Source organism: Eptesicus fuscus, chromosome 4, assembly GCF_027574615.1.
Source record: "Eptesicus fuscus isolate TK198812 chromosome 4, DD_ASM_mEF_20220401, whole genome shotgun sequence".
Taxonomy (NCBI): Eukaryota; Metazoa; Chordata; class Mammalia; order Chiroptera; family Vespertilionidae; genus Eptesicus; species Eptesicus fuscus.
In genome coordinates, this window is record NC_072476.1 from 12,335,511 (window position 1) to 12,363,332 (window position 27,822).

At 50.1% G+C, this 27,822-nt stretch overlaps 1 protein-coding gene across 1 annotated transcript in view; it reads left to right on the forward strand.

Moving 5' to 3' along the window:
- Nucleotides 1–1,988: 1,988 nt before the first annotated feature.
- Nucleotides 1,989–27,822, forward strand: part of KCTD5 (potassium channel tetramerization domain containing 5) — a 38,349-nt gene continuing 12,515 nt past the window's right edge. The window contains exons 1-4 of the mRNA XM_054714633.1: nt 1,989–2,282; nt 22,517–22,625; nt 24,774–24,865; nt 26,084–26,179. Coding sequence (XP_054570608.1) covers nt 2,031–2,282; nt 22,517–22,625; nt 24,774–24,865; nt 26,084–26,179 — 549 coding nt within the window. The 5' untranslated portion in view covers nt 1,989–2,030. The remainder of the gene's footprint in view (nt 2,283–22,516; nt 22,626–24,773; nt 24,866–26,083; nt 26,180–27,822) is intronic.

Below are 27,822 nucleotides of genomic sequence, written 5' to 3' on the forward strand. Positions count from 1 at the left end.
GACATTAACCACAGAACTTATATGCGTACTAGAGGCCTGGTGCATGGGTGGGGTTCCTCGAGGTGGCCTGTGGAGATCGAGCCCCAGCTCGCACCCCCAGCCTCACAGCCCAACAGCCCTACCTGGCACTCTGCCTTGGCCTAGCACTGCCCCCCTTACCCCATCACCTGCTTCACCATCCTGCCTGCAGGACCATCGATTGGGGCCGGGCCCCCTGCCCTCCTACTCTCCTCCCAGTGCTTGGGAGCTGGGCGGCAGCCCCGCCCCCTGCCACTGACACTGGTTGCTGTCTGTGGGGTGATCAGCAGGGTGATCAGGCCCCTGCTTGCACCCGCCTTGGCCTGGCACTGCCTGCTCACCTGCTCCACCATACTGCCATGTCCTGCTCCAGTCGGGGCCCATCGACCTGCAGTGCTTCCACAGCTGCCTGCTACCAGCACCGGGTCGCCACACCCACCATGTTCAGTGCCGCCCCCTGGTGGTCAGCGCACGTCATAGTGAACGATCCGAGATGCCTGCTGGAGGGGACAATTTGCACATTAGGCTTTTATTATATAGGACTAGAGGCCCAGTGCATGAAATTCGTGCACGGGGCGGAGTCCCCTCAGCCCAGCCTGCACCCTCTCCAATCTGGGACCCCTCAGGGGATGCCAGGGATTGGGGCTAAACTGGTGGTTGGACATCCCTCTCACAATCTGGGACTGCTGGCTCCTAACCGCTCGCCTGCCTGCCTGCCTGATCACCCCTAACTGCCCCCCCGCTGCCAGCCTGATCACTCCTAACCGCCTCTGCCTGCTGGCCTGGTCGCCCCTTACTGTCTCCCTTGCTGGCCTGGTCTCCCCCAACTGTCCCCCCGCCGGCCTGGTTGCCCTCTACTGCCCCCCCTGCCAGCCTGGTCACCCCCAACTGCCCCCCCCCCCCGCTGGCCTGGTTGCCCCATGCAGCCTGCTGTTCAGTCGTTTGGTCATCCCTCACTAACCCCCCTGCCAGCCTGGTCGCCCCACACAGCCTGCTGTTTGGTCGTCTGTCCCGTTGTTTCGGTTGTGACATCCCCTGGCTTTTTGTATATTAGGATATGCATAACCTCTGGACAGAGACAATAGTGCAGTGAAGGCCTGGGGAGGGGGTGGGAGCAGGGTGGAGGGGGTCAATGGGGGAAAAAGGGGAAGGGCATCTGTAATACTTTTGTTTTGTTTTGTTTTGTTAATCCTCACTGGATATTTTTTTAAAAATATGTTTTTTATTGATTTCAGAGAGGAAGGGAAAGGGAGATAGAAAAATCAATGATGAGAGAGAATCATCCATCAGCTGCCTCCTGCATGCCCCCTACTGGGGGGCGTCGAGCCCGCAACCTGGGCCTGTGCCCCTGACCGGAGTCGAACCCAGGACCCTTCGGTCCGCAGGCCAATGCTCTACCCACTGAACCAAACCAGCAAGGGCTCCATTGATTTTTTTTAAGAGACAGTGGAAGGGAGCGGGAGAGACAGAGAGCAAAACATCATTGTGTCTCTGGACTGGTTGCCTCCTGCACGCCCAAGGATTCCCCAACCTAGGTATATGCCCTTTGACGGTATTCGAAACCCCTGCCCTTCAGTCCACAGGCCAATGCTCTAACCACTGAAAACCGGCTAGGGCGGTAATACTTTCAACAACAAAGATTAAAATAAAAAAAGCATGTAGAGCGTAAACAATGGCGATGACCGGTGTAGTTCTTTTTTGGCTATGGTGGATCTTTGTCGTGACCTGTATTAAGACGGGGAGTGGGGCGGGGATGGGGACGCCAAGCTCCAGCCCCGCGCTTGTCTTCATCTCTGTACTTCTACGTGAGCATCACAGACCACGTCACAACCTTCTCTGGCCAGAAGAGGGCACGATCCTTGGCTTTTCCGGACCGGAATTTTCGCCTACCTCGTGACGCCCGGGCGGGCGCATTAGCAGGGCGGACCCGTGGGCGGGACAGAGCTCGGAGGAAGGTATTAAAGAACGGACGCTTCCGGTAAAGGGGAGCTGTGGCTGGGCTTGCTGGGATCATGGCGGAGAATCACTGCGAGCTTCTACAGCCGGCTCCAGGCGGTTTCGGGGCGGGGTTGGGGGGCGGCTTGTGCCGCCGCTGCAGCGTGGGGCTCGGCGCCCTGGCCCAGCGCCCCGGAAGCGTGTCCAAGTGGGTCCGGCTCAACGTCGGCGGCACGTATTTTCTCACCACCCGGCAGACGCTGTGCCGGGATCCGAAATCTTTCCTGTACCGTTTGTGCCAGGCCGACCCCGACCTGGACTCGGATAAGGTGAGGGCCGCGCAGGCCGGCCAGAAGGGGCCGGGTCGCCCTGGCCTGCGGCCCGCCGCCCACCCCCTGCCCCATGCTGAGGAGGCCCGTTCGGGTCTCCGAGCCCCGCACTCCCCTGGTCACTAGCTCGATCCGACTCCTCGGCCGGGAGGAGAGGGGATGGCGCCCTAGCACCTACTACTCTCGAGGATCCCCAGCCACTCCACCTTGCGTCTCTCTATCTAGCCTTCACTGATCTTCGGTGCGAGAGGTTTCCCACATCCCGGACTTGTAGTGGATCTACTTTCTTTTCCTCCCTAGATTCTTTGGCCCCTGGTGTGTCAACACCTCCTCTTCTCCGTCCCAGTGTACTTACTGAGTTTGGAACCAGAGAACCCTGGCGTCCTTCGCTTCTCACATTCCAGACGTTTGACTTAATGTTGGCAAGGGGGAGTGGACACGGTCGTCTTCCTCTCCCAGTGACTTGCATTTAGAGAATTGGTGCTTCATTGTTTCCAGCCACAACACGCACCCCGTTTAGCATTCTAAGAAGGTGATGTCCACAGAGTGATATTTCAAAGGGAATGTTGTTCATATTAAGGGGTGGATAAGGGATGTCATGGAAGGGCCAGGTAGGAAATCTTTTTCAGACTGCTTCCTAACTATCCTAGTTTTCCCACTGCCCTAGCAAAAGGATAGGAATTTCTAGGCCGGTTTGCAGCTTGTCTTCGTATAATATAATGCTCACACTGTTGTTCCAGATAGTAATAGAAAGTAAATTATTTTGTTGATTACCTTGACAAGACTGTGTGGCCAAGGCAGAGTATCTCAGAAGCTATACAAGCTGTATAGGATGGAAACTCAGAAAAGGCTGTTGGAATATAGTTATTACCTATATTTATCCTAGGGAATTCACAAGCCTTCCTCTTACTTTCCTGGGTCTTTCAGTTGGGCCTATGCAATAGCACGTGGCTTCATTCCTTGCCAGCCCAGCACTTGCCAGGCATAAGGCTTCCAAACAAACTTCACATCCTTCAGTCGGAGAGGCATGCCAGAGACCATCCTCAGGTGGCATGACCTGTGACCAGGAAATGAGAATTCTTAGTTCCTGCAAAACCACCACTCACGGATAGAAATCAGAGTGAGATGCCAGCCCCCTGGCCCTCTCGTTCCCCACCTTCCACCCCACCCCCACTCCTCAGATGCCTCCTTTGCTCATTTGAGCAAGTTCTCTAAGTCTTAGAGTCTAAGAGAACTGACCTCCCAGAAAATGACAGTCATCTCCAGGATAGAAATAGGCTGTGTGAGCTATGATTTTCCTTTTAGTGTGGGTGTATGTTTTACTGTTTTGTTTTTCTTTTTAAACAGTGGGTCTTAGTGGTCATTCACTGGCATTGCTACTCCGGCGTACCTGTTTCGTGTATTGAGTCAGATTTTAAATTGCTCTTGTCCTTCGGGTTGTTTTGAGGCAATGGCTGTCTATTCAACATTGAAACAATTGATTCTGAGCCAGTTAACGATAGCTTGCACAGTTAAGTCCATTCATCCCTTTATTTGACTGTTTCAAGACTGCTTTAAAAATTCATGCTTTACTGTAATAGTTCTCTGAGGGAGGGTAATTAATCTATCAGAATATATCTGTGTTGTTGCTTTTCCAATTATCATCTGCTTAGCCATATATGTTTTCAAAAATGTAAAACAAATTTATAACATGAAGGTAAAGTAGCAGTTATAGTTTCTGTCTCATAAAATAAAATAGTTGTTAGTAAATAAGGGTTAATTTTAGTCACAGATAATGTGAATTTGTCAGAAAGAGTAATGCTAATTCACACTAGATATAGGAGTAGGATTTTTTTTTAATATATATTTTTTATTGATTTTTTACAGAGAGGAAGAGAGAGGGATAGAGAGCTAGAAACATCGATGAGAGAGAAACATCAATCAGCTACCTCCTGCACACCCCCCCACTGGGGATGCGCCCGCAACCAAGGCACATGCCCTTGATCGGAATCGAACCCGGGACCCTTGAGTCCGCAGGCCGACACTCTATCCACTGAGCCAAACCGGCCTCGGCAGGAGTAGGATTTTTTATTTCGAGTGAGAAAATGTGTAAGATACTTGGTCTCTTCAGTTTCTTTCTCCTTGGTTTAGATGAAAGAATGTCCGCTCCAGAGCCCTGGCCAGGTGTGGTTCAGTGGTTGGAGTGTCGTCCTGTACACTGAAAGGTCTCGGGTTTGATTCCTGGTCAGGGCACATACCAGTCGGGATTGGTACAGGAGGCAACTGATAGATGTTTCTCTCCCTCCCTCCTTCTCCCTGCCTCTCTCTAAAATAAGTAAAATTTATCCTCTGGTGAGGATTAACAAAAATTACAAAAAAAAAAAAGACTGTCCAGAGAGTCACTAAACCCTGAGAGAGGAATCTGAGGATTAGGGAGGAGGGGAGGGGATGTTTGGAGGAGTGGGACACTAGTAATTACAAAATGGAAGAGAAACAGGATGTTGATTCACAGGTAAAAATCTCTAGCCCTGACCTCCTAGTTAAGATGAATGAAAGCACACCTGGCAGATAATCCTAGGGCTGAAGCTCAGCGTGGTCCTGGTGGAAGATTCCCTGTTGGGCGTTGGACTAGTGTTTATTGAGCACCTGGGTTTGCAGAAGGTGGTGCTTGGATAGGGGTTGAGTGGGGAGACTTAAGGGGGAGGAGTTCCGAGGGTTTGGAGTTCACTGGGAGAATGCCTGTGGCCTGCTGTTAAAGGAAGACTGTCTGGTGGGAGCTCAGTCAGTGAAGCCATGTGGGAGAGTTGGAGTTACAGGACATTTTCAGAGTGCTCTTTTAGAAGTGGGCAGGCAGGTTGCTAGGGAAGGTGGGCAGCTGGGCTACAACTGGTCCCCCTTCCCTGAAGTCTTCACATTCCCATTTCAGGACGAGCTTGAGTGGGACCCAGTGCCCACTGTCCCCTACCTTCTTCTTCTTCTTTTTTATTTTTTAATGTATTTTATTGATTTTATACAGAGAGGAAGGGAGAGGGATAGAAAGTCAGAAACATCAATGAGAGAGAAACATGGATCAGCTGCCTCCTGCACACCCCCTACTGGGGATGTGCCCGCAACCAAGGTACATGCCCTTGACCGGAATCGAACCTGGGATCTCAGTCCGCAGGCCGACGCTCTATCCACTGAGCCAAACTGGTCCCGTCCCCTACCTTCTTGTCTCAAGTTCTGAAAAAAAAAAAAAAAAGAAAAAAAAATCCAGGCCCAGTGCCCCCATGAAGTTCTCTTTATGGACAGTGTAAATGTGAATTCTCTTTTCCTCCATGGGGGCTGAGTCTGTCCTGGGTCATTTTTCTCTTCCACGTTCCCTTAGGGACTGGCCAGGTGTAATACTGCTTCCCGGAAGTGCTTAGTAAATACTTGATGTGTGATTCATTTTGGTTATGTCCCTTTGTATTCCAAGATAGCTGGCCCATAGGTATTGTTGAACAGGTTAGACCTTGTTAAGAGCTGAATCAGCCCGTTTCAATGTGGAAATACTTTAGAGTATAAGGGCAATAGGAAATACGACTACTTGTTGATGGTAAACCACTCAGATGAAGTAAGATTGAGGGGATTTGGTCTCTGCAGCTGAGCCCGTCCGGGAGAAAACTGTGGGTTGCCTCTTTGCTTTGGTCCCCTGACAGGGCAGTGTCCTGGCTTTGGGTTTGCAGATTCTGTGGCAGCAGTTGGGTCTTTGAGGGGTGGGGCCATCATGGTGCTTCTGATGACTTGCCCTTTTCAGTTCTTTGCTTGGGCTCACTCCGGGTGTACTTGGTGTTGGCAAGAGTCAGCATTGGAAAGAGAGTGGAAGGCATTTTATAGACAGGGCTAAGTGATGGGGCTGTGGGTGGAAATATGATATTTTAAGCCACTTGGCAAGAGAAGTGGGGATTATTCTGAGTGGCAATGGTAGATAATGTTCAGTATAACTAGATCAGAGGTGAAGGGCTTAACTGGCCGAATTCTTACGAGTGGCTCCTGTCCTGATGAGAGCTGTGCGCCAGCCTGAGGCCATGAGTGGGTGTCCTGAGACACTGGTGCATGTCAGTTCACACTTTGCTGGAGGATGGGGCTCTGGGTCTGTTCTTAGCCCTGACCACGCATCGAGGTTGGTTCAGGACCTGAGGGAAGGGTCCCCTTGTGTCCTGGGGGCAGTCCTCCTCCTCCCCTTAGTACAGCAGGTGCTGGCTCCCAGAAGAGGGGTCATCTCTTCACAACGTGCCTAACTGGAAGGCTCCTCTGACCTGAGCCAGCCCTAGAGTCAATGCTGTCAAGTCCTAAAAAGGAGTGAGAAGAGCTTGCTTCAGGGCACCGGCCCCCAGGCCATCAGCTGTCCCACCCTCAGTCACCTGAGGGTAGCCAGAGGAAGTGGTGTCAGCCGCACAGCAGTTCCTCTTTCTGCCCCGTGCACATGTATCCTTCAGTTCCTCTCCTCCAGCAGCAGTGACTGGTGGTAGTTTAAGCAGCCGTCAGAATACTGATCTTGCCAATGGAGTTGTAGGGGAGCAGAGATGCCTACCTGTGGCCGGGTTGTCAGTGGCTGCTTTCACCTGTGAGCGGTGAAACCTCCTTTGCAGGGACTGACTCTCCAGGTCAGCAGTCACTGGGCCCGCAGTCTCTCGGGTCCTCTAAAGGAGCTGGTTGCTTGGCACCAAGGGAGGCGGTCTGTGTGGCCTGGGTGCCCGCAGGTCTCTTTTTTGAAAATATATTTTTATTGATTTCCGAGAAGGGAGAGGGAGAGATAGAAACATCAATGATGAGAGAGAAACATTGATCAGTTGCCTCCTGCACACCCCCTACTGATAATCGAGCCCCCAACCTGGTCAGGTGGCCTTGATCAGAATGGAACCCGGGACCCAGTGCTCTCACTGGGTCTTAATGGCCATCTGTCCCCACACTCCAGAGCACCCAGAAAATTCCAGTCTGCAATTGGGATGTGGGTATTGGGTGGGATGGAGCAACCCTGCTGGTACTCTGGCCCTGACTGACTCCACCCACAACTTAATTGGCTGTGTGGCTTGGGGCAAGTTAATGTGCCTAAGTCATGGCGGCTTTGTGAGCGTTAAGGAAGATGATGACTGGAACATCTGCCCTGCCCGGTGCTTGGAGCTGGGTTACTGCAGTCAGTAGAGTCCTCTCCTAATAGTCTTCGTCTTACATCTGTACTTTTAGAAAGAATGTACCAAAAATGCTTTCAATCTCCCCCTCATGATGTCTTTTTGTTAATGTCTCTTACATAGCCTCACTGGCTTACCCAAACCTCGTGGTGCCAGCTCCCACCTCAGCCACACACACCTGGTCTCCCTGCTTCCTGGCTGCCTCTTCATGCTGTCCACTCAGAGCCCCTGGCTGGTTTCAGGACGGGTCCTGGAAGGCCAGTTCCTGCTGCGGGCACTGGAGCCTGTGCCTGGGGGAGGGGCGCAGGTTCTGGGCAGTCCCTGAGGTTTCTTGCAAGAAACTGGAGAACACTGCTTCAGAGTTCACATGTCTTGGTGGTGTGTGTTGGGAGAGCCTCAAGGCATCCGGGCGGCAACTAAGTGGGGGATGCACCCACTGTCTCTCCCACTGTTGTGCTCTGGTTTCCTCAGCATTGGGCCTCCAGGATCTTGGCCTGCTTTTGCAAGTCAGTTTAGGGGTGTGGGGATGGTTCTGGAAGGATGAGCTGGGCCAGCCACTCATTGCCGATAGATAGGCTGAGGTATCTCAAAACAGAGATATAGGGGCGCTGAGTCCCAGGCAGTCCTAGTTATTTATTTTTAAAAAATCTTCAAAAAATTTTTTTGATATCTTCAAAAATTTTTTTTTTATTGTGAGAAGGACCAGAAGCCACTTACAAGCCCCAAGGCATAAGAATTAAATAGAACACATAACTTTTATACACAGTTTTCTATACAAAAGTTTAGGAGGGGGTTAGGGAGCAGAGGAGCCACAGGCCTGCCCTTCAGCCCCAGAGCGAGGAAGGGTGGACTCTGCACTGAATCTGCCAACAGAGCCAAGTGCAAGAAGAGAGCAGAGGCCACCTGGGAGCCAGCAGGGCGGTGGCCGTGGAGGCAGCTGGTGGTGAGGGCCAGGTATGAACCCAGGCTGGTGTCCTGTCTGCAGTGTCCTGCCTTCTACCTCAGAGTGGCTGGTGCCAGGGGGACTGGAGACTCTGGCCCTGAGGAGGCCCCATTCCCAGGCTGGCAGAGCCCCCACCGAGTGTTTGCAGCCAGGGCCCCTGGGTTCTTACAACTGGTGCCTCTGCCCCAGGGGTCATGATTCTCACCCGTTTCCGTCTCTAGTTGATTTTTTTTAAAAATATTTTTTTTATTGATTTCAGAGAGGAAGGGAGAGGGAGAGAGATAGAGAAACATCAATGATAAGAGAGAACCATTGATTGGCTGCCTCCTGCACACCCCCCTACTGGAGATTAAGCCCGAAACCCAGGCATGTGCCCTTAATCAGAATCGAACTTGGGACCCTTTAGTCTGCAGGCTGACCCTCTATTCACTGACCCAAACCAGCTAGGGCATGATTTAAAAAAAAATTTAAAAAATATATTTATTTTTAATTGATTTCATCGAGGAAGGGAGAGGGAGAGAGAGATAGAAACATCAATGATGAGAGAGAATCATTGATCGGTTGCCTCATTGCACACCCCCTACTAGGGATTGAGCCCACAACCTGGGCATGTGCCCTTGACTGGAATCGATCCCGGGACCCTTCAGTCCGCAGGCTGATGCTCTATCCACTGAGCCAAACTGGCTAGGGCTCTAGTTGATTTTCTAATGCCAGCAGTTATATGTTAAACACCCACACGATATTTGCAGGGGATTTACGTTCAGGAGCTTTGTACCTGAGATGTCTCTCGGGAGGGAAGTACCTGATAAAACCGGGCATATGGATGTCCCCTTGCCTTGTGACATAAAGGTCATAGCAGCTGTGACCTGGGCAGGTGGCACTGGAGCTGGCAGGTCCACCACAGCATTATGCTCACGACTGTCCCCCTCCCTCGGGTGATGGTCTCTAAATGGGTCGGGTCCTGCTGAACTGAATGGGGCCCTGTGAACCCTCTCCACTATTCCTGGAGCTTGGTGGCACTCCCCCAGGTAATCTGAGGCACAATTGTTCCAGGAGCCTCCTCAGGAGCTTCACTGATGGGGCCTTTGCTTCTGGGGAGCCTCATTTGAGTCGTGTGTGTCATCCTAAATCCAAAGCTACACTGAACAGTGTCTGTCTGCAGCTGGGGAGGCAGCCTGGGGTTCGGAGTCCTGATGTCTGAGGGTTTGTTTCCTGGATAGGTGTCCAGGGGCAGTGCCGAGGGTCAGAATGACCTGGAGCCCTGACATGCACCCTCGTCTCTACCTGGAGCCCTGTTTTTCCTTTATTCCCCGAGTGTGCCGGAGAGTGTCAGATCTCGGTGCCTACAGGGCATGTGGGGTCTCCTACAGGGAAAACTAAGTCAGAACCAGCTGACACTCGTGCACGTGTGCAGCCTGTTTGCTGTGTGAGGTCCCATCCTGCTGTGTGCATCTGGTGCCTGGGACAAGCATCTGGTCTCTGGGCCTCCGTTTCCTCATTTGCAATGGGTGATGTCTACCGCTTCTTCCTGGTCAAGGCTGTGAGAAACTAGAAAACAAAGCAGAAGAGAGGGCATAGGTGAAGCTTTCATGTGCAAATTCGAAAGAGATAAAAACTGTGTTTCTAATTAGGTCGGTTGCAAATGTTTGTGCACAGAAATTCCTATGCTTTTGCATTTAGATTTCAGTGGGAGAAATTGGACAGAGAGAATATATCTTGCATTGAACTCAGGACACTCAGCCCTCTTATTTTCAGGTCTCCAGTGGCCATCCCTTTTCTGTTGCAACAAAGTAGTGGTCGTGTCCATTTGTGGACATGTTTGTGGAAATCCGGAAGTGATCGAAAGGAGCCAAGTGGAGAAGCTCTATAAAGGAAACAAGGAGCTGGAGTGTGACATGTCAACAGAGATATTTTCTGTTTAGAATCTTATGCAAGAGCCTGTCATTCTCTTCCTTTGTTCCTCACCATTTTCAAGACCTGGTGTCACGGAGTGGCAGCCCTTAGGGACAAGTAGCATCCAATTTATCCATGATGCTTGGCTGGGCAGTGCATTCAATTCTGAATTTCAGGGCTGTTTTACTGTGGGCCTGCAGCATGGGCAGGGAGAACCAGCTGTGTGTGGGGGTGGGCTGTCTGAGAGGCTGGGAGGCCTTCCTGGTCCTCAGAACACTGCTGGGCAGGCTGGGAGGAGTGGTGGCGTGGGGCTCCCGGTCAGGGTTGTCTTCACTGCCTCCCTCAGTTTAGGAACCTAGGCCAGGGGTCTCCCGGGACAGCATGTGACTTGGCTCTGCCCTGCCTTTGCCCTCCCTATCTCTTGACAAGTGACTGTGGGCACCGTGCTCTAGGCTTTGGCCAAGGCCTCATCTGTGTGTCCTGGCCGCCCCCGTGCTCAGGCCCCGGGTCCCGTGGCGCAGGCTCATGGATGTAGGCTTCAAACCTCCCCTGGAGACCTGCAGCTTGGCTGATCCTTCTGGATTTCCACAAACACACTAGGAACTGGACACCACCACTACTTGGTTGCAATGGAAAAGGGATGGCCACTGGGAGGTTCGGTGTCCTGACCTAAATGCAGGATATAGTCTTTCTGTCAAATTTCTCCCATTGAAATCTAAATACAAAGCATCGGATTTTCTGTGCACAAACATTTGCCATCAACACTCCCTTGGGTCCCCTGGGAGTGAGATTCAGGGATTCAGCCAACCTAGTATTAGTGATCCAACCCACTCTTGCCAGTGCGTGAACTGGAGTGAGGAGTATGCTGGCTTCCAGTAAATGTTCAAGAGTCAAAGGCTAGCATCTCTTTTTTATGCTTTTAGGGTAGATATATGGTTTTACAGCCAGCACTTCACAAGTAGGTCAAATGCTAACCCAGTGAGAAGTGGGAAAGGTCAGTAGAGGGAATTGATTTGAAGAGAATGCATTGTTAATTCTGGCTCTTTTACAAAAAAATACACAAAAAACCCCAGCCTGGCTACTCTAGAAATGTAGCACACGCTTGTTATGTAACTTGAAGAAAGGATGGAAAGAGGGAGGAAGGGGCGAGATCCAGGAGTCTTAGTCTTGGCCCAGTTCCTTGCTGTATAAATGTGAGTACCCCAAGTGTACATCATCAGGTTCTCCTTACGGGGCTGGTGCAGACTTGTGGAATGGTGACATGATGTTAATGCAGCGTGCTGATAGCTGTGCCTCAGTCACAAACCACATAGTATAGATATCACTGAGGTGGCCCTGTCTGTGCTTGTGCAAACATGAGCCTAAGACTTCTGAATTTGTGATATTTTCTATTTTTGTGTCCTGTATTTTTCTTTATTTCCACATTAGCAATACAAGCACACGAGGTTCTGAGGGGCTGACGCCTGGCACACATCTGGTCAGCTAGCCCAGCAGTGATGTCCGAGGGTGCCTGTTCACAGCCCACCCTTGCCAAAGCTCCTGGACTCTGGAGCACGCTGCTCACGCTCAGGTGCTCAGAGACGAGGCACAGAGTCCTGCTCACGTGCTTCTAAATGAGAGTCAAGTCTGTCGCCATGTGGGCTGCAGCTGGAGATTAGGCCCCGTGGAATTTCAGGGTCTTGGTGTAGGACCTCTGGCACATCTTGTAGAGTTTGAAATCTCCCTTCTGGTAAGCTCAGTGGTGAGAGCACAGTTCTCATATGCTGCTGCCTATCCTGTCCTAACCCTGCCATCTCGGAGCTGTTTCTTTCTTTTCTTTTTCTCTTTGTTTTTAATATTTTTGCCGGACCTGTTTCTTAATGAAGTTCATTAAATCAAAATGAGTCCACAAGAAGAAATTAAACCAGAGTGCACTGACATGACTCCACAGGGGAGACTGCTTTCGAATTTCCTTACGTGCCGCTCATCAGTGGCAGAGCTAGACAGGCTGGCTTGTCCCTGGTGGATGGTGTAGCCTGTCACTGAAGGCCACTTGGTTTTCAACGTCTCAGGGTTTCCCCGGTGAACCCGAAGTTCCGGGCCCAGGTGGGTGGGCCTTGAGGCAGGTCTGGGTCATGGGCTCTGTGACTTTCCTTCTTGGGGGGAGTGCTAGGGCCACGTTGCTGGAACTGTTACATAGAAAAGATAGCTGCTGGGGCAGGAAAGGAGGAAAGGGTAAAGAAAGGGGAGTTTTATCTTACCTACTGAACAAAGAAGTCAGCCATCTTGGGGAAGGGGGGAAATGGGGGGAGTTTTATATCACCCACTAAACAAAGAAGTCAGCCGCTATAGGACTTGCCAAACAAGATGACCAGATGTATGTATAAACATTCTGAGATAAGCCACAACAGTGTAGAGGGGGACTTTGAAACTTAGTCTGCTACCCAAGATAACGAACGGGCAGGGGAACTTTGAAACCTGTAGGGGGAAGGGTATAAAACCCCTTGAACCCCTACCAGGTGATAGTTGAGTTGTCCATTTGTGCTTTATGCCGAGTGCATTTTTTTTTAAAATAATTTTTTAAAATATATTTTATTGATTTTTTACAGAGAGGAAGGGAGAGGGATAGAGAGTTAGGAACATCGATGAGAGAGAAACATCGATCAGCTGCCTCCTGCACACCCCCCACTGGGGATGTGCCTGCAACCAAGGTACATGCCCTTGACCGGAATCGAACCTGGACCTTTCAGTCCGCAGGCCGACGCTCTATCCACTGAGCCAAACCGGTTTCGGCTATGCCGAGTGCATTTTTAATAAATTTGCTTGCTTTTCTTCCTTAATAAATTCGCTTGCTTTGCTTCAATACTGCTTTCTTTCACCTGTTTGAATTCTTCTCAGGAGATTGACAAGAGCCTAGGAGGGGAGAGCTCTCCCCTGTAATTCAGGGGATTATCCAGTAACAGGACCAATGTGAAGGAGCCACTGGGCTGAGTGTCCTACCTTCAGAGCCTGGTGATGCCTTAGCAAATCTGAAGCTCAGAGAGTCGTACCATGTGGGAGAAACACAGTATGATGAGGGCCCCTTTAACAATTTTTTAAAATTCATTTTTAGAGATAGAGAGGAAGGGACAGAGAGAGAGGAAAAAAACCCCACATCAATTTGTCCCACTTATTCATTCATTCATTCGTTGATTCTTATATGTGTCCTGCCTGGGGATCACAGCTGCAACCTCGGCATATTAGGAGGAGGCTCTAACCAACTGAGCTACCTGACAGGGCCTGGATGAGGGTTCCTTCTAAAGCCCACTCTGGTTGTTTGTGACTTTGTGGAGGTCAGCCCAGCAGCAGGTATATCTGGAGTGACTGGCAGGTTCTGGATGCCACAGAGAGCTGGCATGTGTTCCAGGAGTGTGGAAGAGTGCCCAGCTCAGGGTAGTCAGGGTTCTGTTGTGTGTCTGAATGCCTGGCCCCTGTGCACCTCTCTCTCTAGGAATGCTCTTTGCCCGAGCTTTGTAAATTAGTGTGTTTGATCCTATGTGTCAGGATGGCCTCTGTGAGGTTTTTGGGAAAACATTTTTGTATTAAAAATAGAACAGCCCAGCTGGTGTGGCTCACTGGTTGAGTATTGACCTATGGACCAGGAGGTCATGGTTTGATTCCCAGTCAGGGCATATGCCTGGGTCGTAGGCTCAGTCCCCAGTATGGGGAGTGCAGGAGGCAGCCAATCAATGATTCTCATCATTGATGTTTCTCTCTCCTTTTCTCTTCCTCTCTGAAATCAATAAAAATATATTTAAAAAAATAGAACAAATTGCCCTGGCTGGTGTTTCTCAATGGTTGAACCTCGGCCCACACACTGCAGGGTTGCGGATTTGATTCTTGGTCAAGGGCATGTACCTGGGTTGCAGGTTTTATCCCTGGCCCAGTTTGGGGTGAGTGTAGAAGGTGACCAATTGATGTGTCTCTCTCACATCAATGTCTCTCTCTCCTTTCTCTCTTTCTCTCTTTCTCTCTTCCTTCCCTCCCTCCTTCCCTTCCATTTTTTCTGAAAATCAATGGAAAAATATCCTTGGGTGAAGATTAACAACAAAAACAACAAAATAGAACAAGAATTCAGTTGTAAAATTCACATTAAATTTTTTTTTTAATCCTTACCTTAGGATCTGTAGGGTTTGTTTTTGTTTTTACTGATTTTAGAGAGAGAGGAAGGAGAGGAAGAGAGAGAATCATTGATATGAGAGACATACATCAATTGGTGGCCTCCTATACTCACCCTGACCAGGGATCAAACCCAAAACCTGGGTATATGCCCCGATCAGGAATCAATCCACCACCCTTCAGTGCACAAGTCAATGTCCTAACCCCGTGGTCGGCAAACTGTGGCTCGCGAGCCACATGCGGCTCTTTGGCCCCTTGAGTGTGGCTCTTCCACAAAATGCCACAACCTGGGTGAGTCTATTTTGAAGAATTGGCGTTAGAAGAAGTTTAAGTTTAAAAAATTTGGCTCTCAAAAGAAATTTCAATCGTTGTACTGTTGATATTTGACTGTTGACTAATGTGTTTGCCGACCACTGTCCTAACCAACTGAGCCTCACTGGTCAGGATTTTTAAAGTTGGCTACACAAGGCACTGCTTTAACTGACTTGGAGCTGTTGAGCCTCAGAAAGGGACATGTTGTCCCTCCCATTCCTGCCCTTTTCTGGATAAGCCTCACATTTCAAAGTCCATCCCCAGTGCCAGCTCGCCCATGCCCAGTCTAGGCTCCCCATCCAGGTTCTGTCTGTGCTCGGGCTACTGCACTTTCCACTGACTCCCAGCCCCTTCTTTTCTGTCCCACCTTTTCCCTCCAATATTTTGTTGTTAATCCTCACCTGAAGCTATCTTTTCCATTGATTTCTACTGAGAGTAGGAGGGGAGAGGGTGGAGAGAGAGAGAGAGAGAGAAACATCAGTGTGAGAGAGACACATATATAGATTGCCTGCTGCACACGCTCTGACTCGGGCTGGGATTGGGCCTGCAATCCTAGGTACATGCTCTTGACTGGGAATTGAACCTGGTCCCTTCGTTCTGAGGGCTAACACTCTTCACCACTGTGCCAAACCAGCCACGGCTCCCTTTAAGCTTGGGTTACCTTTGTGTATCTTATGCTGCTCCACATACTGTTGGCACTCAATAAATGTCCTTTTCACCGTGGCCAGTGTGACTCGGTTGGAGCATTTTCGCATAAACTGAAAGGTTGTGGGTTCGATTCCCAGTCAGGGCACATACTCAGGTTACGGGTTTGATCCCCGGTCAGGGTGTGAACCAATCAATGTTCTCTTTCTCTCTCTCCCTCTTCCTCTACCTCCCTTCCCCCCGCCCTCCTTCCCATCTTCTCTCTAAAATATAAAACACAAACGAAAAGTCCTTTCTTCTGTCATGTCCCAGCTCCAAGTGCAATGCCTAGGTTGTGGCTTGTGTGGCCTTGAGTCCAGGATCTGACCATACTGAGGCTGGCCCTGAGTCCTAAGCACCTTGTGACAAGGGAGGCTCCTTGGGGTGCCCTGAGGGAGGAGAGGAGCCTTGTCCCCTCTGATCTTTCCTACATAACCTTCTACCAGCTGTCTGTGAGGTAGCAGTGAGCTGATGAGTAACTTCTGAGCTTGGTGAGTGCAAATGTCATGGTTCAGCTCTTTTCATCCTTGGGGGTGAGGTGGAATGCCCCTCCATTCCATGTTCTGACAGCTCTGTCCCTTTCTTTTCAGACCTTGGCCCCTTTGTAGGAAATGGTGGTCCTTTTCACCAGCAGGGAGGTTGCTGAAATAACATTTTCCCACAAGCTGGTCTGTGGGCTCCTTTAGTCTTGCTAAGAGAATAGCAGAGGGCCAGAGGCCAGGAGGCGGGCGGGTCGGACAGTGTGTGACCATGGTTTCTTAGATGGGGGTGGGGTCAGAAGATGAATTTGGGAAATCTGTGTAGTTGGGGACAGGAAGTCCACGGTGAGAGCGGCAGGGAGCAGGTGGTGGCTGGAGACTGGTCTGAGTGCCAGGCCTACAGGAGAAAAGGGCACAGAGGTGCTCTGGGCTGAGTGGGAAGTGCCTCCATGGCCAGAAACTTAATTAAGATCTGATCTAAATAGCAACTTTGTGAAGGTGGACTTAGGGAAGAAACCCTGGAAACTATGAGGGTTTACTACATAAATTCCAGAATTTAATGTTCATAAATGAAAAATAGGGTCCTAACATGGGGTATTGCCTGCCTCCTTGTGTCTCTGGCTGTGGGGCCTGTGGGTATGTCACATCTAAGAGGTTTAGGAATTTCCACTGTTCCACCTCCCCTGCAGAGATGCCTGCTGCTGTTCTGGTGCTGCGGCCAGCCAGCTGCTCTTGAGTTCTTTGTGGCCCTCACCTGCTAAGGACCTCTTGTGAGCCCCGAGATCCACTTTCTGGACAGGGAGGCCACATTGACTCTCAGACTGGTTTACAGAGTCACAGTCTCAGGGTGGAGACCTCGGCACCCTCTGCCCCTTTGGGGCCGCTAGTCCAGGTACAGACTCTACCTGGGGAGGGCAGGCTGGCTTGCAGCGGGGAGCAGGATTCTCGATAGGCTGAATACACTGGTGTGGAGCAGAAGCTGTTTGGTCCCTCATCTACCCAGTAGTTCCACTGGAAGGCTGCCTGGGTGAGGTCATAGTCATCAACCCAAATCAGATATGCAGCCGTCATCAACCCAAATCAGATATGCAGCCAACACATCTTTGGTGTCTTGGCAGCATTGGATCTATTGCCTTGATGGATCCCAGTCCCTACCACATCCCCCTATACTGAGGTGGCTCCCACATGCTTGTTACTCTGCAGCCTCTACAGGGTGCACTCTAGTGGTGTCATTGTATGGGGACTGCCCCCACCCTAGTATCTACCTCCCCTGGCTATGACTGCAGCAGCCAGAGAGGCTGTGGTTGGAACTGACTCTGAAGACTCCAGTGAACAGCAAGGGGTCTCAGAAAGGTTCCCAACTGGGGGTAGGTAGAACAGGGCTGGCCAAGGGGTAGGAGGATCCCCTCTGATGGTCTGTTTTTTGTTTTGTTTTAATCTTTATTGTTGAGATTATTACAGAAGTCCCTCTTTTTTCCCCCCCCTTGCCTCCCTCCACCTGGTTCCCACCCCGCCCCAGGCCTTCACCACCCTATTGTCTGTGTCCATAGGTAATGCATCTATGCATATAAGATCTTTGTTTAATCTCTTCCTGCGCCCCTACCCCCCCTTCCCTCTGAGTATAGTCAATCTGTTCCATTTCCATACCTCTGATTCTATTTTATTCACCAGTTTATTCTGTTCATTAGATTTCTTACACGCTTATTTTGATTTTTAGATACAATTGTTGATAGGTATGTATTTGTTGCCATTTTGTTGTTCATATTTTTGATCTTTTTATTTTTCTTCTTCCTCTTCTTAAAGAATACCCTTCAACATTCCATGTAATACTGGTTTGGTGGTGATGAACTTCTTTAACTTCTTGTCTGTGAAGCTCTTTATCTGACCTTCAATTCTAAATGATAGCTTTGCTGGGTAGAGTAATCTTGGTTGTAGGTTCTTGCTGTTCATCACTTTGAATATTTCTTGCCACTCCCTTCTGCCTGCATAGTTTCTGTTGAGAAATCAGCTGACAGTCGTATGGGTGTTCCCTTGTAGGTAACTATCTGCTTTTCTCTTGCTGCTTTTAAGATTCTCTCTGTCTTTAGCCCTTGGCATTTTAATTATGATGTGTCTTGGTGTGGTCCTCTTTGGGTTCCTCTTGTTTGGGGTTCTCTGTGCTTCCTGGACTTATAAGTCTATTTCTTTCACCAGCGAGGGGAAGTTTTCTGTCATGATTTCTTTAAGTAGGTTTTCAATATCTTGCTCTCTCTCTCCTTCTGGCACCCCCATAATGCGAATGTTGGTACGCTTGAAGTTGTCCCAGAGGCTCCTTACACAATCTTCATATTTTTGGATTCTTTTTTCTTTTTTCTCTTCTGGTTGGGTGTTTTTTACTTCCTCATATTTCCAATTGTTGATTTCATTCTCAGAATTCTCTACTCTACTGTTGAATCCTTGTATATTATTCTTTATTTCAATCAGTGTGTGCTTTTCCATTTTTTTTGGCGGTTTCTATAAGATTCTTGAGTAACCTTATAACTGTGGTTTTGAACTCTGTATTCAGTAGTTTTCTTTCTTTCATTTGTGACATGTTTCTTTGTCTCCGCATTTTGGCTGCTTTCCTGTGTTTGTTTCTATGTACTAGTATTGGGTAGAGCTGCTATGTCTCGTTGAGTTGGTAGAGTGGCCTTGTGTAGTAGGTGTTTTATGGGGCCCAGTGGCTCAGCCTCCCCAGTCACCTGAGCTGGGAGCTCTAGGTGCACCCCTGTGTGGGCACAGTCTTGTTGTAGTTGAGACTTGATTGCTATTGGTGTCACTGGGAGGAATTGACCTCCAGGCCAATTGGCTGTGAGGACCAGCTGCAACTACAGTGTGAGAGCTGCTGTGCAAGACTTACTTCAGTGGGGCTTTGGTGTTCACTGAGTCTGCCCCTTGAGTGTGTTGCTTATTGGTGTGTAGAGTTGTAATCTGGTATGGTCTGATACTGACCACTGGGTGCACTGGCTCCAGGGAGGTGCAAAGTCAGCCACTGCCTGGGGCCATCCAGCAGGAGCTATAGAGAGATCTGCAGATTCTTCCTCTTTGTATTGGGTTTGGAAATACCCAGACGAGTCCCAGCTATGAAGCAAGGTAGGCTGGTGCTGGTGCTGGGTCTTAGGCCTTTTATTGATATACTAGTGGCCCGGTGCACAAAATTCATGCACATTAAAAGAAAATTAATTAGAGGAAATATTTTAATATTGCTATTTGCCCTTTCTCTATAACAGAAGTTTCAGAGATTAAAGAAAATTAGTAAAATGTATATGAAAATCCCCCTCCTATCAAAGTCTGGGGCACACTGTGGGACCCAGAGTCAAGTCCCTGCCCATCCTTGTGTGCCTCGAAATCGTGCCAGACCGAGACCTGGCTGGCCCCACCCCCATTGGGCGGGACCCAGACCCAGTCGGCCCCACCCCTGTCAAGCCCCACCAGGCAGGGAATGCGTGGCCTCAGGTCCCCTGTCAAGCCCTGCCTGGTGGGGGGCATGGCCTCAGGTCCCCCATCAAGCCCCGCCGGGCGAAGGGCACGGCCTCAAGTCCCCCGTCAAGCCCCGCCAGGTGGGGGTTGCGGCCTCAGGTCCCCCGGCCAGGCGCCACGCAGCCTCAGGTCCCTGCTGATTGGTTGTTACGGCTTCACGGCATGACGACTCTTTGCATATTAGCCTTTTATTATGATGATTTAGGGCTCCTTGACTCAGCTGCAGCTTGTTTTGCGAGATTTTAGCCTGAGCAAGGACAGGCCATTCATATGCAAAAGCCGTTGCACACAACTTGAGTGGGGTTGTAAATTGCATGAGGCAGGGTCTTAGGGAATCACCAGGGCAGAACAAACAGAAATGGCTGCCAGTCAGCTCTGCGACTGGGCAGGTCCCAGCATAGGAACAAGATCCCTGTGAGCACCTCCATCTGGGAGAAAGCTGCCTCCCCTCACCCCCCGAGTTCCAGCCCCAATGCTGGACAATCCAGTTCCTCCTCGTATGTGTCTGTGTTCCCCAGAGCCTTGCCCTGGTGCTGGAGCTCAGAGCAAGCAGGACCTTGTACCAAGTGTACCAGTTAATAATGTGGATTTTGTAATCAAAGAAAACATGATAATTTCAAGAGAAACATCAAAAGTGCTTTATTCAAAGTAATGTCCATCGCTAGCTACACATTTCCCCCATCTTTCAGGTAATTTGTGGATACCGTCCCAATAGAACTTTTCTTGTTTTGAGGCAGAGCATTCAGAGACCCAATTTTCCACTTCGTTTTGAAGTGCTGCTCAGAAAGTGCGTGTGCCATCGATTGGAACAAGTGGTAATCTGAAGGAGCAAGGTCTGATGAATGTGGCGGGTGGGTTACTACTTCCCAGGCAAGATCTTTTAACGTGTCTTTAACTGGTTTTGAAGTGTGTGATGGTGCATCATCATGAAGTAAAATTACTTTGCCGTGTCTTCTAGCCCATTCTGGTTGTTTCACAATCAAAGCATGGTTCAAATTGATTATTTGTTGTCGGTAGCGATCAGTATTAATGGTTTCACCTGGTTTTAGAAGCTCATAATACACCACTACCTTCCTGATCCCACCAAGCGCAGAGCATGGTCTTCTTTCCGAGGTGATTTGGCCTTGCAGTCGATGTTGATGGTTGACCTGGATCAACCCATGATTTTGTGCGTTTGGGATTCTCAAAATAAATCCACTTTTCGTCGCCAGTCACAATTCGATGCAAAAAAGACTTTCTTTCGTGCCGTTGAAGCAACATTTTACTGATGACTTTTTGGTTTTCCATTTGTCTTTCATTCAGTTGATGTGGCACCCATTTTCCTTCCTTTAAAATCTTTCCCATTGCTTGTAAACGATCGGAAATTGTTTGCTGAGCAACATTTAATCTTTCTGCAAGTTGTTTTTGAGTTTTGACACGCATCTTCATCCAATAATGCTTGTAATTGTTCGTCTTCAATCTCTTTCCGTTTGAAGACCAACAGTTCAAACTCTGGACGTTCTTTGTTTTTCACATGGAAATCATCACTTTTAAAGTGTTTAAAGCAGCGTTCACAAGTATCTTGAGATGGAGCATGTTCACCATAAGCTTCCCGAAGTATACGATAACTTTCAGCAGCACTTTTCTTCAAAATAAAGTAATGAATTAAAACTTCCCGCAAATGCTCTTTTTTTTGGCATGAAATTCGACATGTTTAAGCGTAAAAATATCTATGATGTTAACACCTTCAGCAAATTTGACATGAAATTTTGAAGCTTGCTGTCAATACAACAAAATAGCATGCAAATCAAATTGCATATATATCAGTATATGTGTAACTCCATCTACTGAAAAAAATCTGCATTATTAACCGGTACACCTGGTAAGTTCAGTTCGTGGTTCCAGCTTTTTAAGAGGAATGGCTGGGTCTCCAGCAGCCTCTGTGTCACTGAGCCCCAATCCGTACTGGTTTTTACAGCCTGTAGTTCTTACTTCTTTTCCCAGCTCTGGGACTCTGGGCTGGGGGTCTGGTGTGAGGCTGAGACCCCTTGCCCTTCTGGGCGGCCTCCGCCGAGACGATCTCCCTCCCTGATTAAAAAAGCGGCACACGTGGGTGCCGGACCAGCCCGTTTCGCATCTTCTACCAGTCTCACTGTGCTTTCTTTACTTCTCTAGTTGTAGGACTTCCATTCAGCCAGCTTTCCTGCTGTTCTGGATGATGGTGGTTCTGTATTTTAGTTGTCATTTTGATGTGGTTGTGGGAGGTGGCAAGTACAGGCGTTTACCCATGCTGCCATCTCTGTCCTCCTGATGGTCTGTTTTATAGACAGCTTGGACTCTGGGACCACTACCCAGTGGGTGAAGCTTCCTTGGTGATCAGCAGTCACTGTGAAGCTCTGGAAAGTGAGGTTCTGTTTCTTGTGCCTCTGACCCAGGCCATCGCCCTGACGCTCAATCCTGCACCCTTTCCCAAGGAGTAACCCCAAAATGAGAAGGGCAAGCACTGGCTGCAGAGGCCCATGCCTTGGTGTCCTTCAGAAGTGGACCCACCAGCGTCAGCCCTGCCTTTAAGAGCTTTCCACTAAGGAGAGTCTGTTAGTCACTCTTGTGGGATGGTTTCTAAAATGAAGAAGGATCAGCTTTTTTTTTTCTTTCTTTGTTAATCCTTATGTCTGAGAATATTTTTCCATTGATTTTTAGAGAGAGTGAGAGAGAGAGAAACATTGATGTGAGAGAAACACATCGATTGGTTGCCTCCGGCAGGAACCCCAACCAGGGCCTGGGCCAGGCAGGAGCCTGCAGCCAAGGTATGTGCCCTTGATCAGAATTGAATCCGGGACCTTTTGGTCCACAGGCCGATGCTCTGTCCACTGAGCCAAACCGGCTCTGGCAATCAGCTTTTCTTTAGAAATCTTTGGTCCTGTGAGGAAAGAGGCTCAATACATAATTGCCTTGCCTCACAGTAGCTAAAGGAAGGTTACCTAGTTACAAAACAATTTCAACTTGGCTTAGACTTGATATGGTGACAGATAGGGGTTCGAGGCTGCAGACGGCAGGAGGCATACAACACTACTTAGGGTTTCACTGAAGTGCCATGAACGTTGATCTGGTTGTGGGTTAGCTGTGGGGCCACTGCTATCTTGTCCAGGATTCATGTTGGTACTTTGTTCTTTGTAGGATGAAACAGGTGCCTATTTAATCGACAGAGATCCCACCTATTTTGGGCCTGTGCTGAATTACCTGAGACATGGAAAGCTGGTCATTAACAAAGACCTTGCAGAGGAAGGTGAGTTGAGACTGGGATCTGGGGGAGGAGGGAGGTGAAGATGACAACTGGACCCCTCTGGGCCTGAACAGGCTCTGTGCCCCTGGGGCCAGGCTGGCATCTTGAGTGCCCTTGTCCCCTGCAGAAGTCCTAGGTGCCCAAGTCCCCTCACTTGCCTCCCTGCTTTCTCACAAATGTGTCCCATGAGGCAGCAGATGCTGGTCTCGGAGAGGTGAGAGGGCTGTTTAGCATGGCCTCTTCCCCTTTTCTCCTCCAAGAAGTGAAGGCTCATTAGAGCCAGGCTGGCCTGTCAGGACCATTGTAGCAGAAGGGCCTGGGGACTTTGGTCCAGGCCCCTGCAATCCCACTCCCTGGCTGCAAGGGTCCCCCTGACTGTGGGTAAATCTATGGCCTCCCTCTTCCAAGTGTCTAGTTAGTGATGCATGAGGGTGGGGACTCCTCCCTTGGGAAACCACCCATTCTCAGAGATGCTTTGGCTTAACAATCTGAGGGTGGTATGTTAGGAATGTGCCCACCATGCGAGTCTCTCAGGTGTCCCTCTGTCTCAGTCACCCCGGGTCTGCTCTCCTTCCAGGGCACCACTATATTATCCCCTTTGAGTTCTGTCTGCATGTCCAAATGCCATACTGCATTCCAACTCAGGTCACAAGGAGCAGGGATGCCAGATGCAGCCCTGTGGGCACCAGGTCTAAGGCTGGTGTATGCATGCTCTGGTATGGGCTTGGCTCCACGCACCAGGGAGGTCTGGAGAGGTTCAGGGCACTATGACTCAGAGTGGGCTCTGGCTTCTCTGCTCTGCTTGTGTCCTGGATTGGCTGTCAGTACTGAACTTTGTCCTCCCTCAGCTCTCATCACATCTTACTCTATGTCTTTTCTGGAGCCCTTTTTTCTTGCTCACACAGTTGTATGGTTTGGGATACCCTTCCTTTATGTGGTGTGTGGGCAGCTGTACAATTTGAAGCTAAGCTTCACAGCCTCTTCCCAATGCACTTTGCTTAGAAAGGGGTATTTGATGTGACCAAGCCCTGCCAGTTCGCCTCACTCACCTGCTTTCCTACTGGATTCAGTCACAGTGTTTTCAGGAGCAACACCCATGTGGACACCATTTCCTGGTGTTGCCCTTCCGAGTATAGTGCACGGAGTGTCCAGGTGGAAGAAAGATGTGCCCTTTAGGCCCAAGCACTCGTCCTAAAGCGTAAGATGCTCATTTGTAATGCCCTTCAGTCCCCACCCATGGATCTGAAGAGAGGAGTTGACAGTCGCCTTAAGTCATCCCGAGAAGAAACAAACTAGATTTTGCCTCTCTTTGGGTGGCTACTGCCTGTCCCAACCTTCACCCTCTGTCGCCTCACCTGGGGACCTTGTTAGGAGGCAGCCTGAGTGGGTCCGGCAGCTGGAGTCCACGGCTCTGAGCTCCTGGTGTTGCCAGTGGGAACTACCGTGCAGAGTGAGGTCTAGCCAGGATGACCAGGCTCACTCTGAACCTTCTGGAATACCCATGAGGAATCCCTGAAGCAGAGCCTCTCTAATTTGTTTTTTAGAATTCTTAGAGATTTCAAGTCCCTAAATAAGGTACATTACAATGGCCATCTTTGGGGAAAAAAGGAGTTCCTAAATTGGAACGAGTCCTAGAGTGATGAGCTACTCCCTCAACCAGCCACAGTCTAACACTTGAATAGGGAAACTGATGTGCTGAATGACTCAGAGACCTGCACAAGGCCGCCTGGCCAGGCCTGAGCCTCTCATGGAGGGAGGAGAGTTAGCCAGCCCAGAGAGACAGATGCAGGCTGTGGAGGGAAAGATGCCTGTGTTCCATCCCATGGGCCCAGCGTGGAGCTCGCAGTCCACACTCGTGGACCTGTGTGTGAACCAGCTGTATGTGAATTCTGCACCCAGCAGGTCACGTGGAGGGATTCATGCAGGAGTATGTTCAGTAAACACATCGTTCTCCACATGAGCCCTCTGTGCCAAGTCCTGGGGAGCCCTACTGAGAGCCAGCCATGTCTGCGTAGTGACCTTTGGGGTGTTAGGATGGGGGCTGAGGAGCCTTTAGTGGGTCAGGCATAGGCCACAGGTCCACAGAAGGGCTCAAATGAAATGTTTCTTTTTTGATTTGATGAAAATTATAGTTACTTTTCTTTATTTCAGGAGTGTTGGAGGAAGCGGAATTTTACAATATCACCTCACTAATAAAACTTGTAAAGGACAAAATTAGAGAACGAGACAGCAAAACATCACAGGTGAGACCAGTGATGAATGTGCTGGAAGCTTCCGAGGCCTGGTGCAAATGTGGAGCTCCCTCCCCTCCCTCCTCCTCATGAGGCCTTGAGATCTGGCTGTCTTACCTTGATAACCATCTTCCTCTGTAATTGTTCTAGTGCCTGATGGCACCGTGGCAGGCATGAAGGGTAAATTCATCTAGCCCTGTCCAGCCTATCCTCAGAACGCCCACTCCAGTGTCTATGCTCACTCCCCCTCAGAGGCTTCCCTGTTCCTCGCCACCTCCTCACCCTCCCTGGTCTTTCCTCCCCCACCCAGCTGCCCCACTTAATGAGCTGTGTGACCAGGACCAGTACAAACTGTATGCCTCAGTCTTCCCCTGCAGAGTGGCATAGTGGAGGTAGAGGAGCCCCTTGTCACAGGGCCGATGTGCGGATGAGAGGGCTCAGGTGAGGTAGTACTCCAGTGCCATTCACTGTTTCTCAAATTAAAGCAATGTACTTTAGGCTGTGACTCTGTCACTGGAGTGTCACTAGTGTGAGTCACTGCTTTAACATCAGAGAACAGCCTGGCACTCCTATGGCCCCTTCCCCTTGGTTACACACGTGTTGTGAGTGGTGGCCGCGGCCTCCTGCTAGAGTAGCAGCTCCATGAGAGCAGACCCCCTCGGCCTCCCAGCACCAGAAATGCCTGGAACAGAGCTCAGAGAAGGTTGGATGGTGGCTGGCTCAAAAGATATGTCAATTTTTTGGAAGCCAGTTCATGTCTGAGCTGCTGTGCGTGAATGAAAGCTTTGCTAGGAGCAGGGTCCGGGCTGGTCCTGCATTGCTTTCAAGCCTCCCTGTCAATCCCTCCCCAGCTGGGTTCAGGGACTTTGTGTGGTTCCCCTGTGTAACAAAGACGGACATCCTCATGCATTCACATCGAGACACAGGTGCTCTTGGCATTTTAGGAACATGACTCATTTTATTTTGGAATGTCGAAATTGAAATATATTTGGAGGCAGACAAGGAAGAAGGAAACGGCAGCTGTTCCAGCCTGTTGGTTTTGTTTTGGTGTATGTGTTTGGGCCACTTTAAGGCATCGTGACCTGAGCCTGAGAGGTGGAAAGAAATGTCAGCCTCACTGGGTCTCCTGTTGTGCTGTTCCAGAATCAGCAACCCGGGCCAGATTGCTGGACTGGGGCGGGAGCAGCAGGGCATGTGCAGCCTTCTCACCTGTGGCCCTTGTTCTTGCAGGTGCCAGTGAAGCATGTTTACCGTGTACTTCAGTGTCAGGAGGAGGAGCTCACGCAGATGGTGTCCACCATGTCCGATGGCTGGAAGTTTGAGCAGGTGAAGCGCACATGCATATACCCCTCCCCCACTCCCACCCCCGCCTTGATTGATGTCAGCCTGTTAATTACAGTGACCCCACCTGGGTCCTCAGGGTTGGCCCCAGGGACCATAAATAACGAGGCATTGGGCACCTGTGATTCCTGGAAATGTGGTTTACTGGCACCTCTTGAAAACAGCCTGTGCCTCGGTGTTTTGGTAGGGAGGGTGGAGTTGTTCTTAAGAGTGCCTCTGCCCCACCCCCTCATTCATTATGCAGTTATTCTGGTTCTAGATCATTCTTTTGGGAGGACTGTTCTCTGAGCTTCTGTCTTTTGTCTAATGTGTGTGTGGTTGACATTCTGGCCACATCCTGGCCTGGCCCAACCTCCCTGTCCCACCTCATGTCCACCCGGCCCCTCCTGTGCTGGCTGAGCAGATGGTGCATCGGGCTCCTTTGTGCTGGAGGTGGCACCGATGGCCTTCCCAGTGGGACTGCTCTTCAGCCCCCCAGCCCCTTTCCTGCCCTTGATTGGAAAGATGCTGCTGCTGCTGGCCTCGCTATGCCCCTCCACTTTCCTCAGCTCTGCTCTTGCCACAGGCTGGGACTGATGTGCTGAGTGCTGAGTCCTCTCTCCTGCTCTGTGTCCCTCCCTGCACCTCTTAGGCTGCTCTTGTCACATGCAGCTGCGCTCAGGACCTGTGGCCTCAGAACACATCAAGGGTGTTCTCTGAGTGGCCAGCACCTTTCCTATCAGCTCATTGTTGCTATTCCACTTTTTTAGACAGAGGCTCTGAGGTTTGGGCTTGTGACCCTGTTTGACCCCCAGCCCAGGGTACTGGTTGTGACCCTGTGACCCTAGCCCCCCTTAGTGACTGCCCTGATCACTAGGCCCCCTCTGGCCTCTTGGATTTTCCTCTGTTGATAGCTGCCATCTGGGACAGGTGCTCCCCAGAGAGAGTGTGAGAAATTACATGGTCACCCCAACATCCCTTCTAATTAAGCCTCCCCATATTCTTTGGGTCTTTTGAAATAATGGATTGCATTGTAAAGTGCTTGGAGTCCCCTTAAGCCGTCACTAAAGATAAATGCAGTCAGCATTTGTGTCCCTCCCTCCACCCTGGGACCAGCCACCAGGGCTGCTCTGTGTGTCCCTGCTCTGATGGTTTTGCAGCTTGTCCTGCCCTGCCCTGCCCTTGCCCTGGGGAATCCAGGCAGGGTCCTGTGGTCTGCATATGTTTCTTATGCTCTGGCCTCATCAAAATCCCGCCAGAGACTCACTCAGGTGTCTCCCACTGCCCCTCCTGTTGCCTCTTGGCGTGCTGCCTGGACAAGGGCTGTGGAGGTGGGAGCTGCAATCATCAGTTCAGGTTCTGTGAACTGGGTAACCCTCAAGTAGAGCTGAGTACCTCTGTGATTCCTGCTGGGAGGGAGAGTGCACCTCTGGCCTTTTGCATGGGCAGCTTCCTCCCCATGATCAGCTTAGGGACTTTGTCCTTAGCTCCTCGGAGTGGATCCTAAATCCATTGAAAAGAGCAGGGTCCTCTCTTTTCCTCAAGTCTTATTCCCTTTGCCTAGTTTGTTCCTTGAGGACATTGTTCATGCCGGTAAAAGCCCAGAACCAGAGTCATGCTTATTTAATGAGAGACGCTCTACTCTCAGA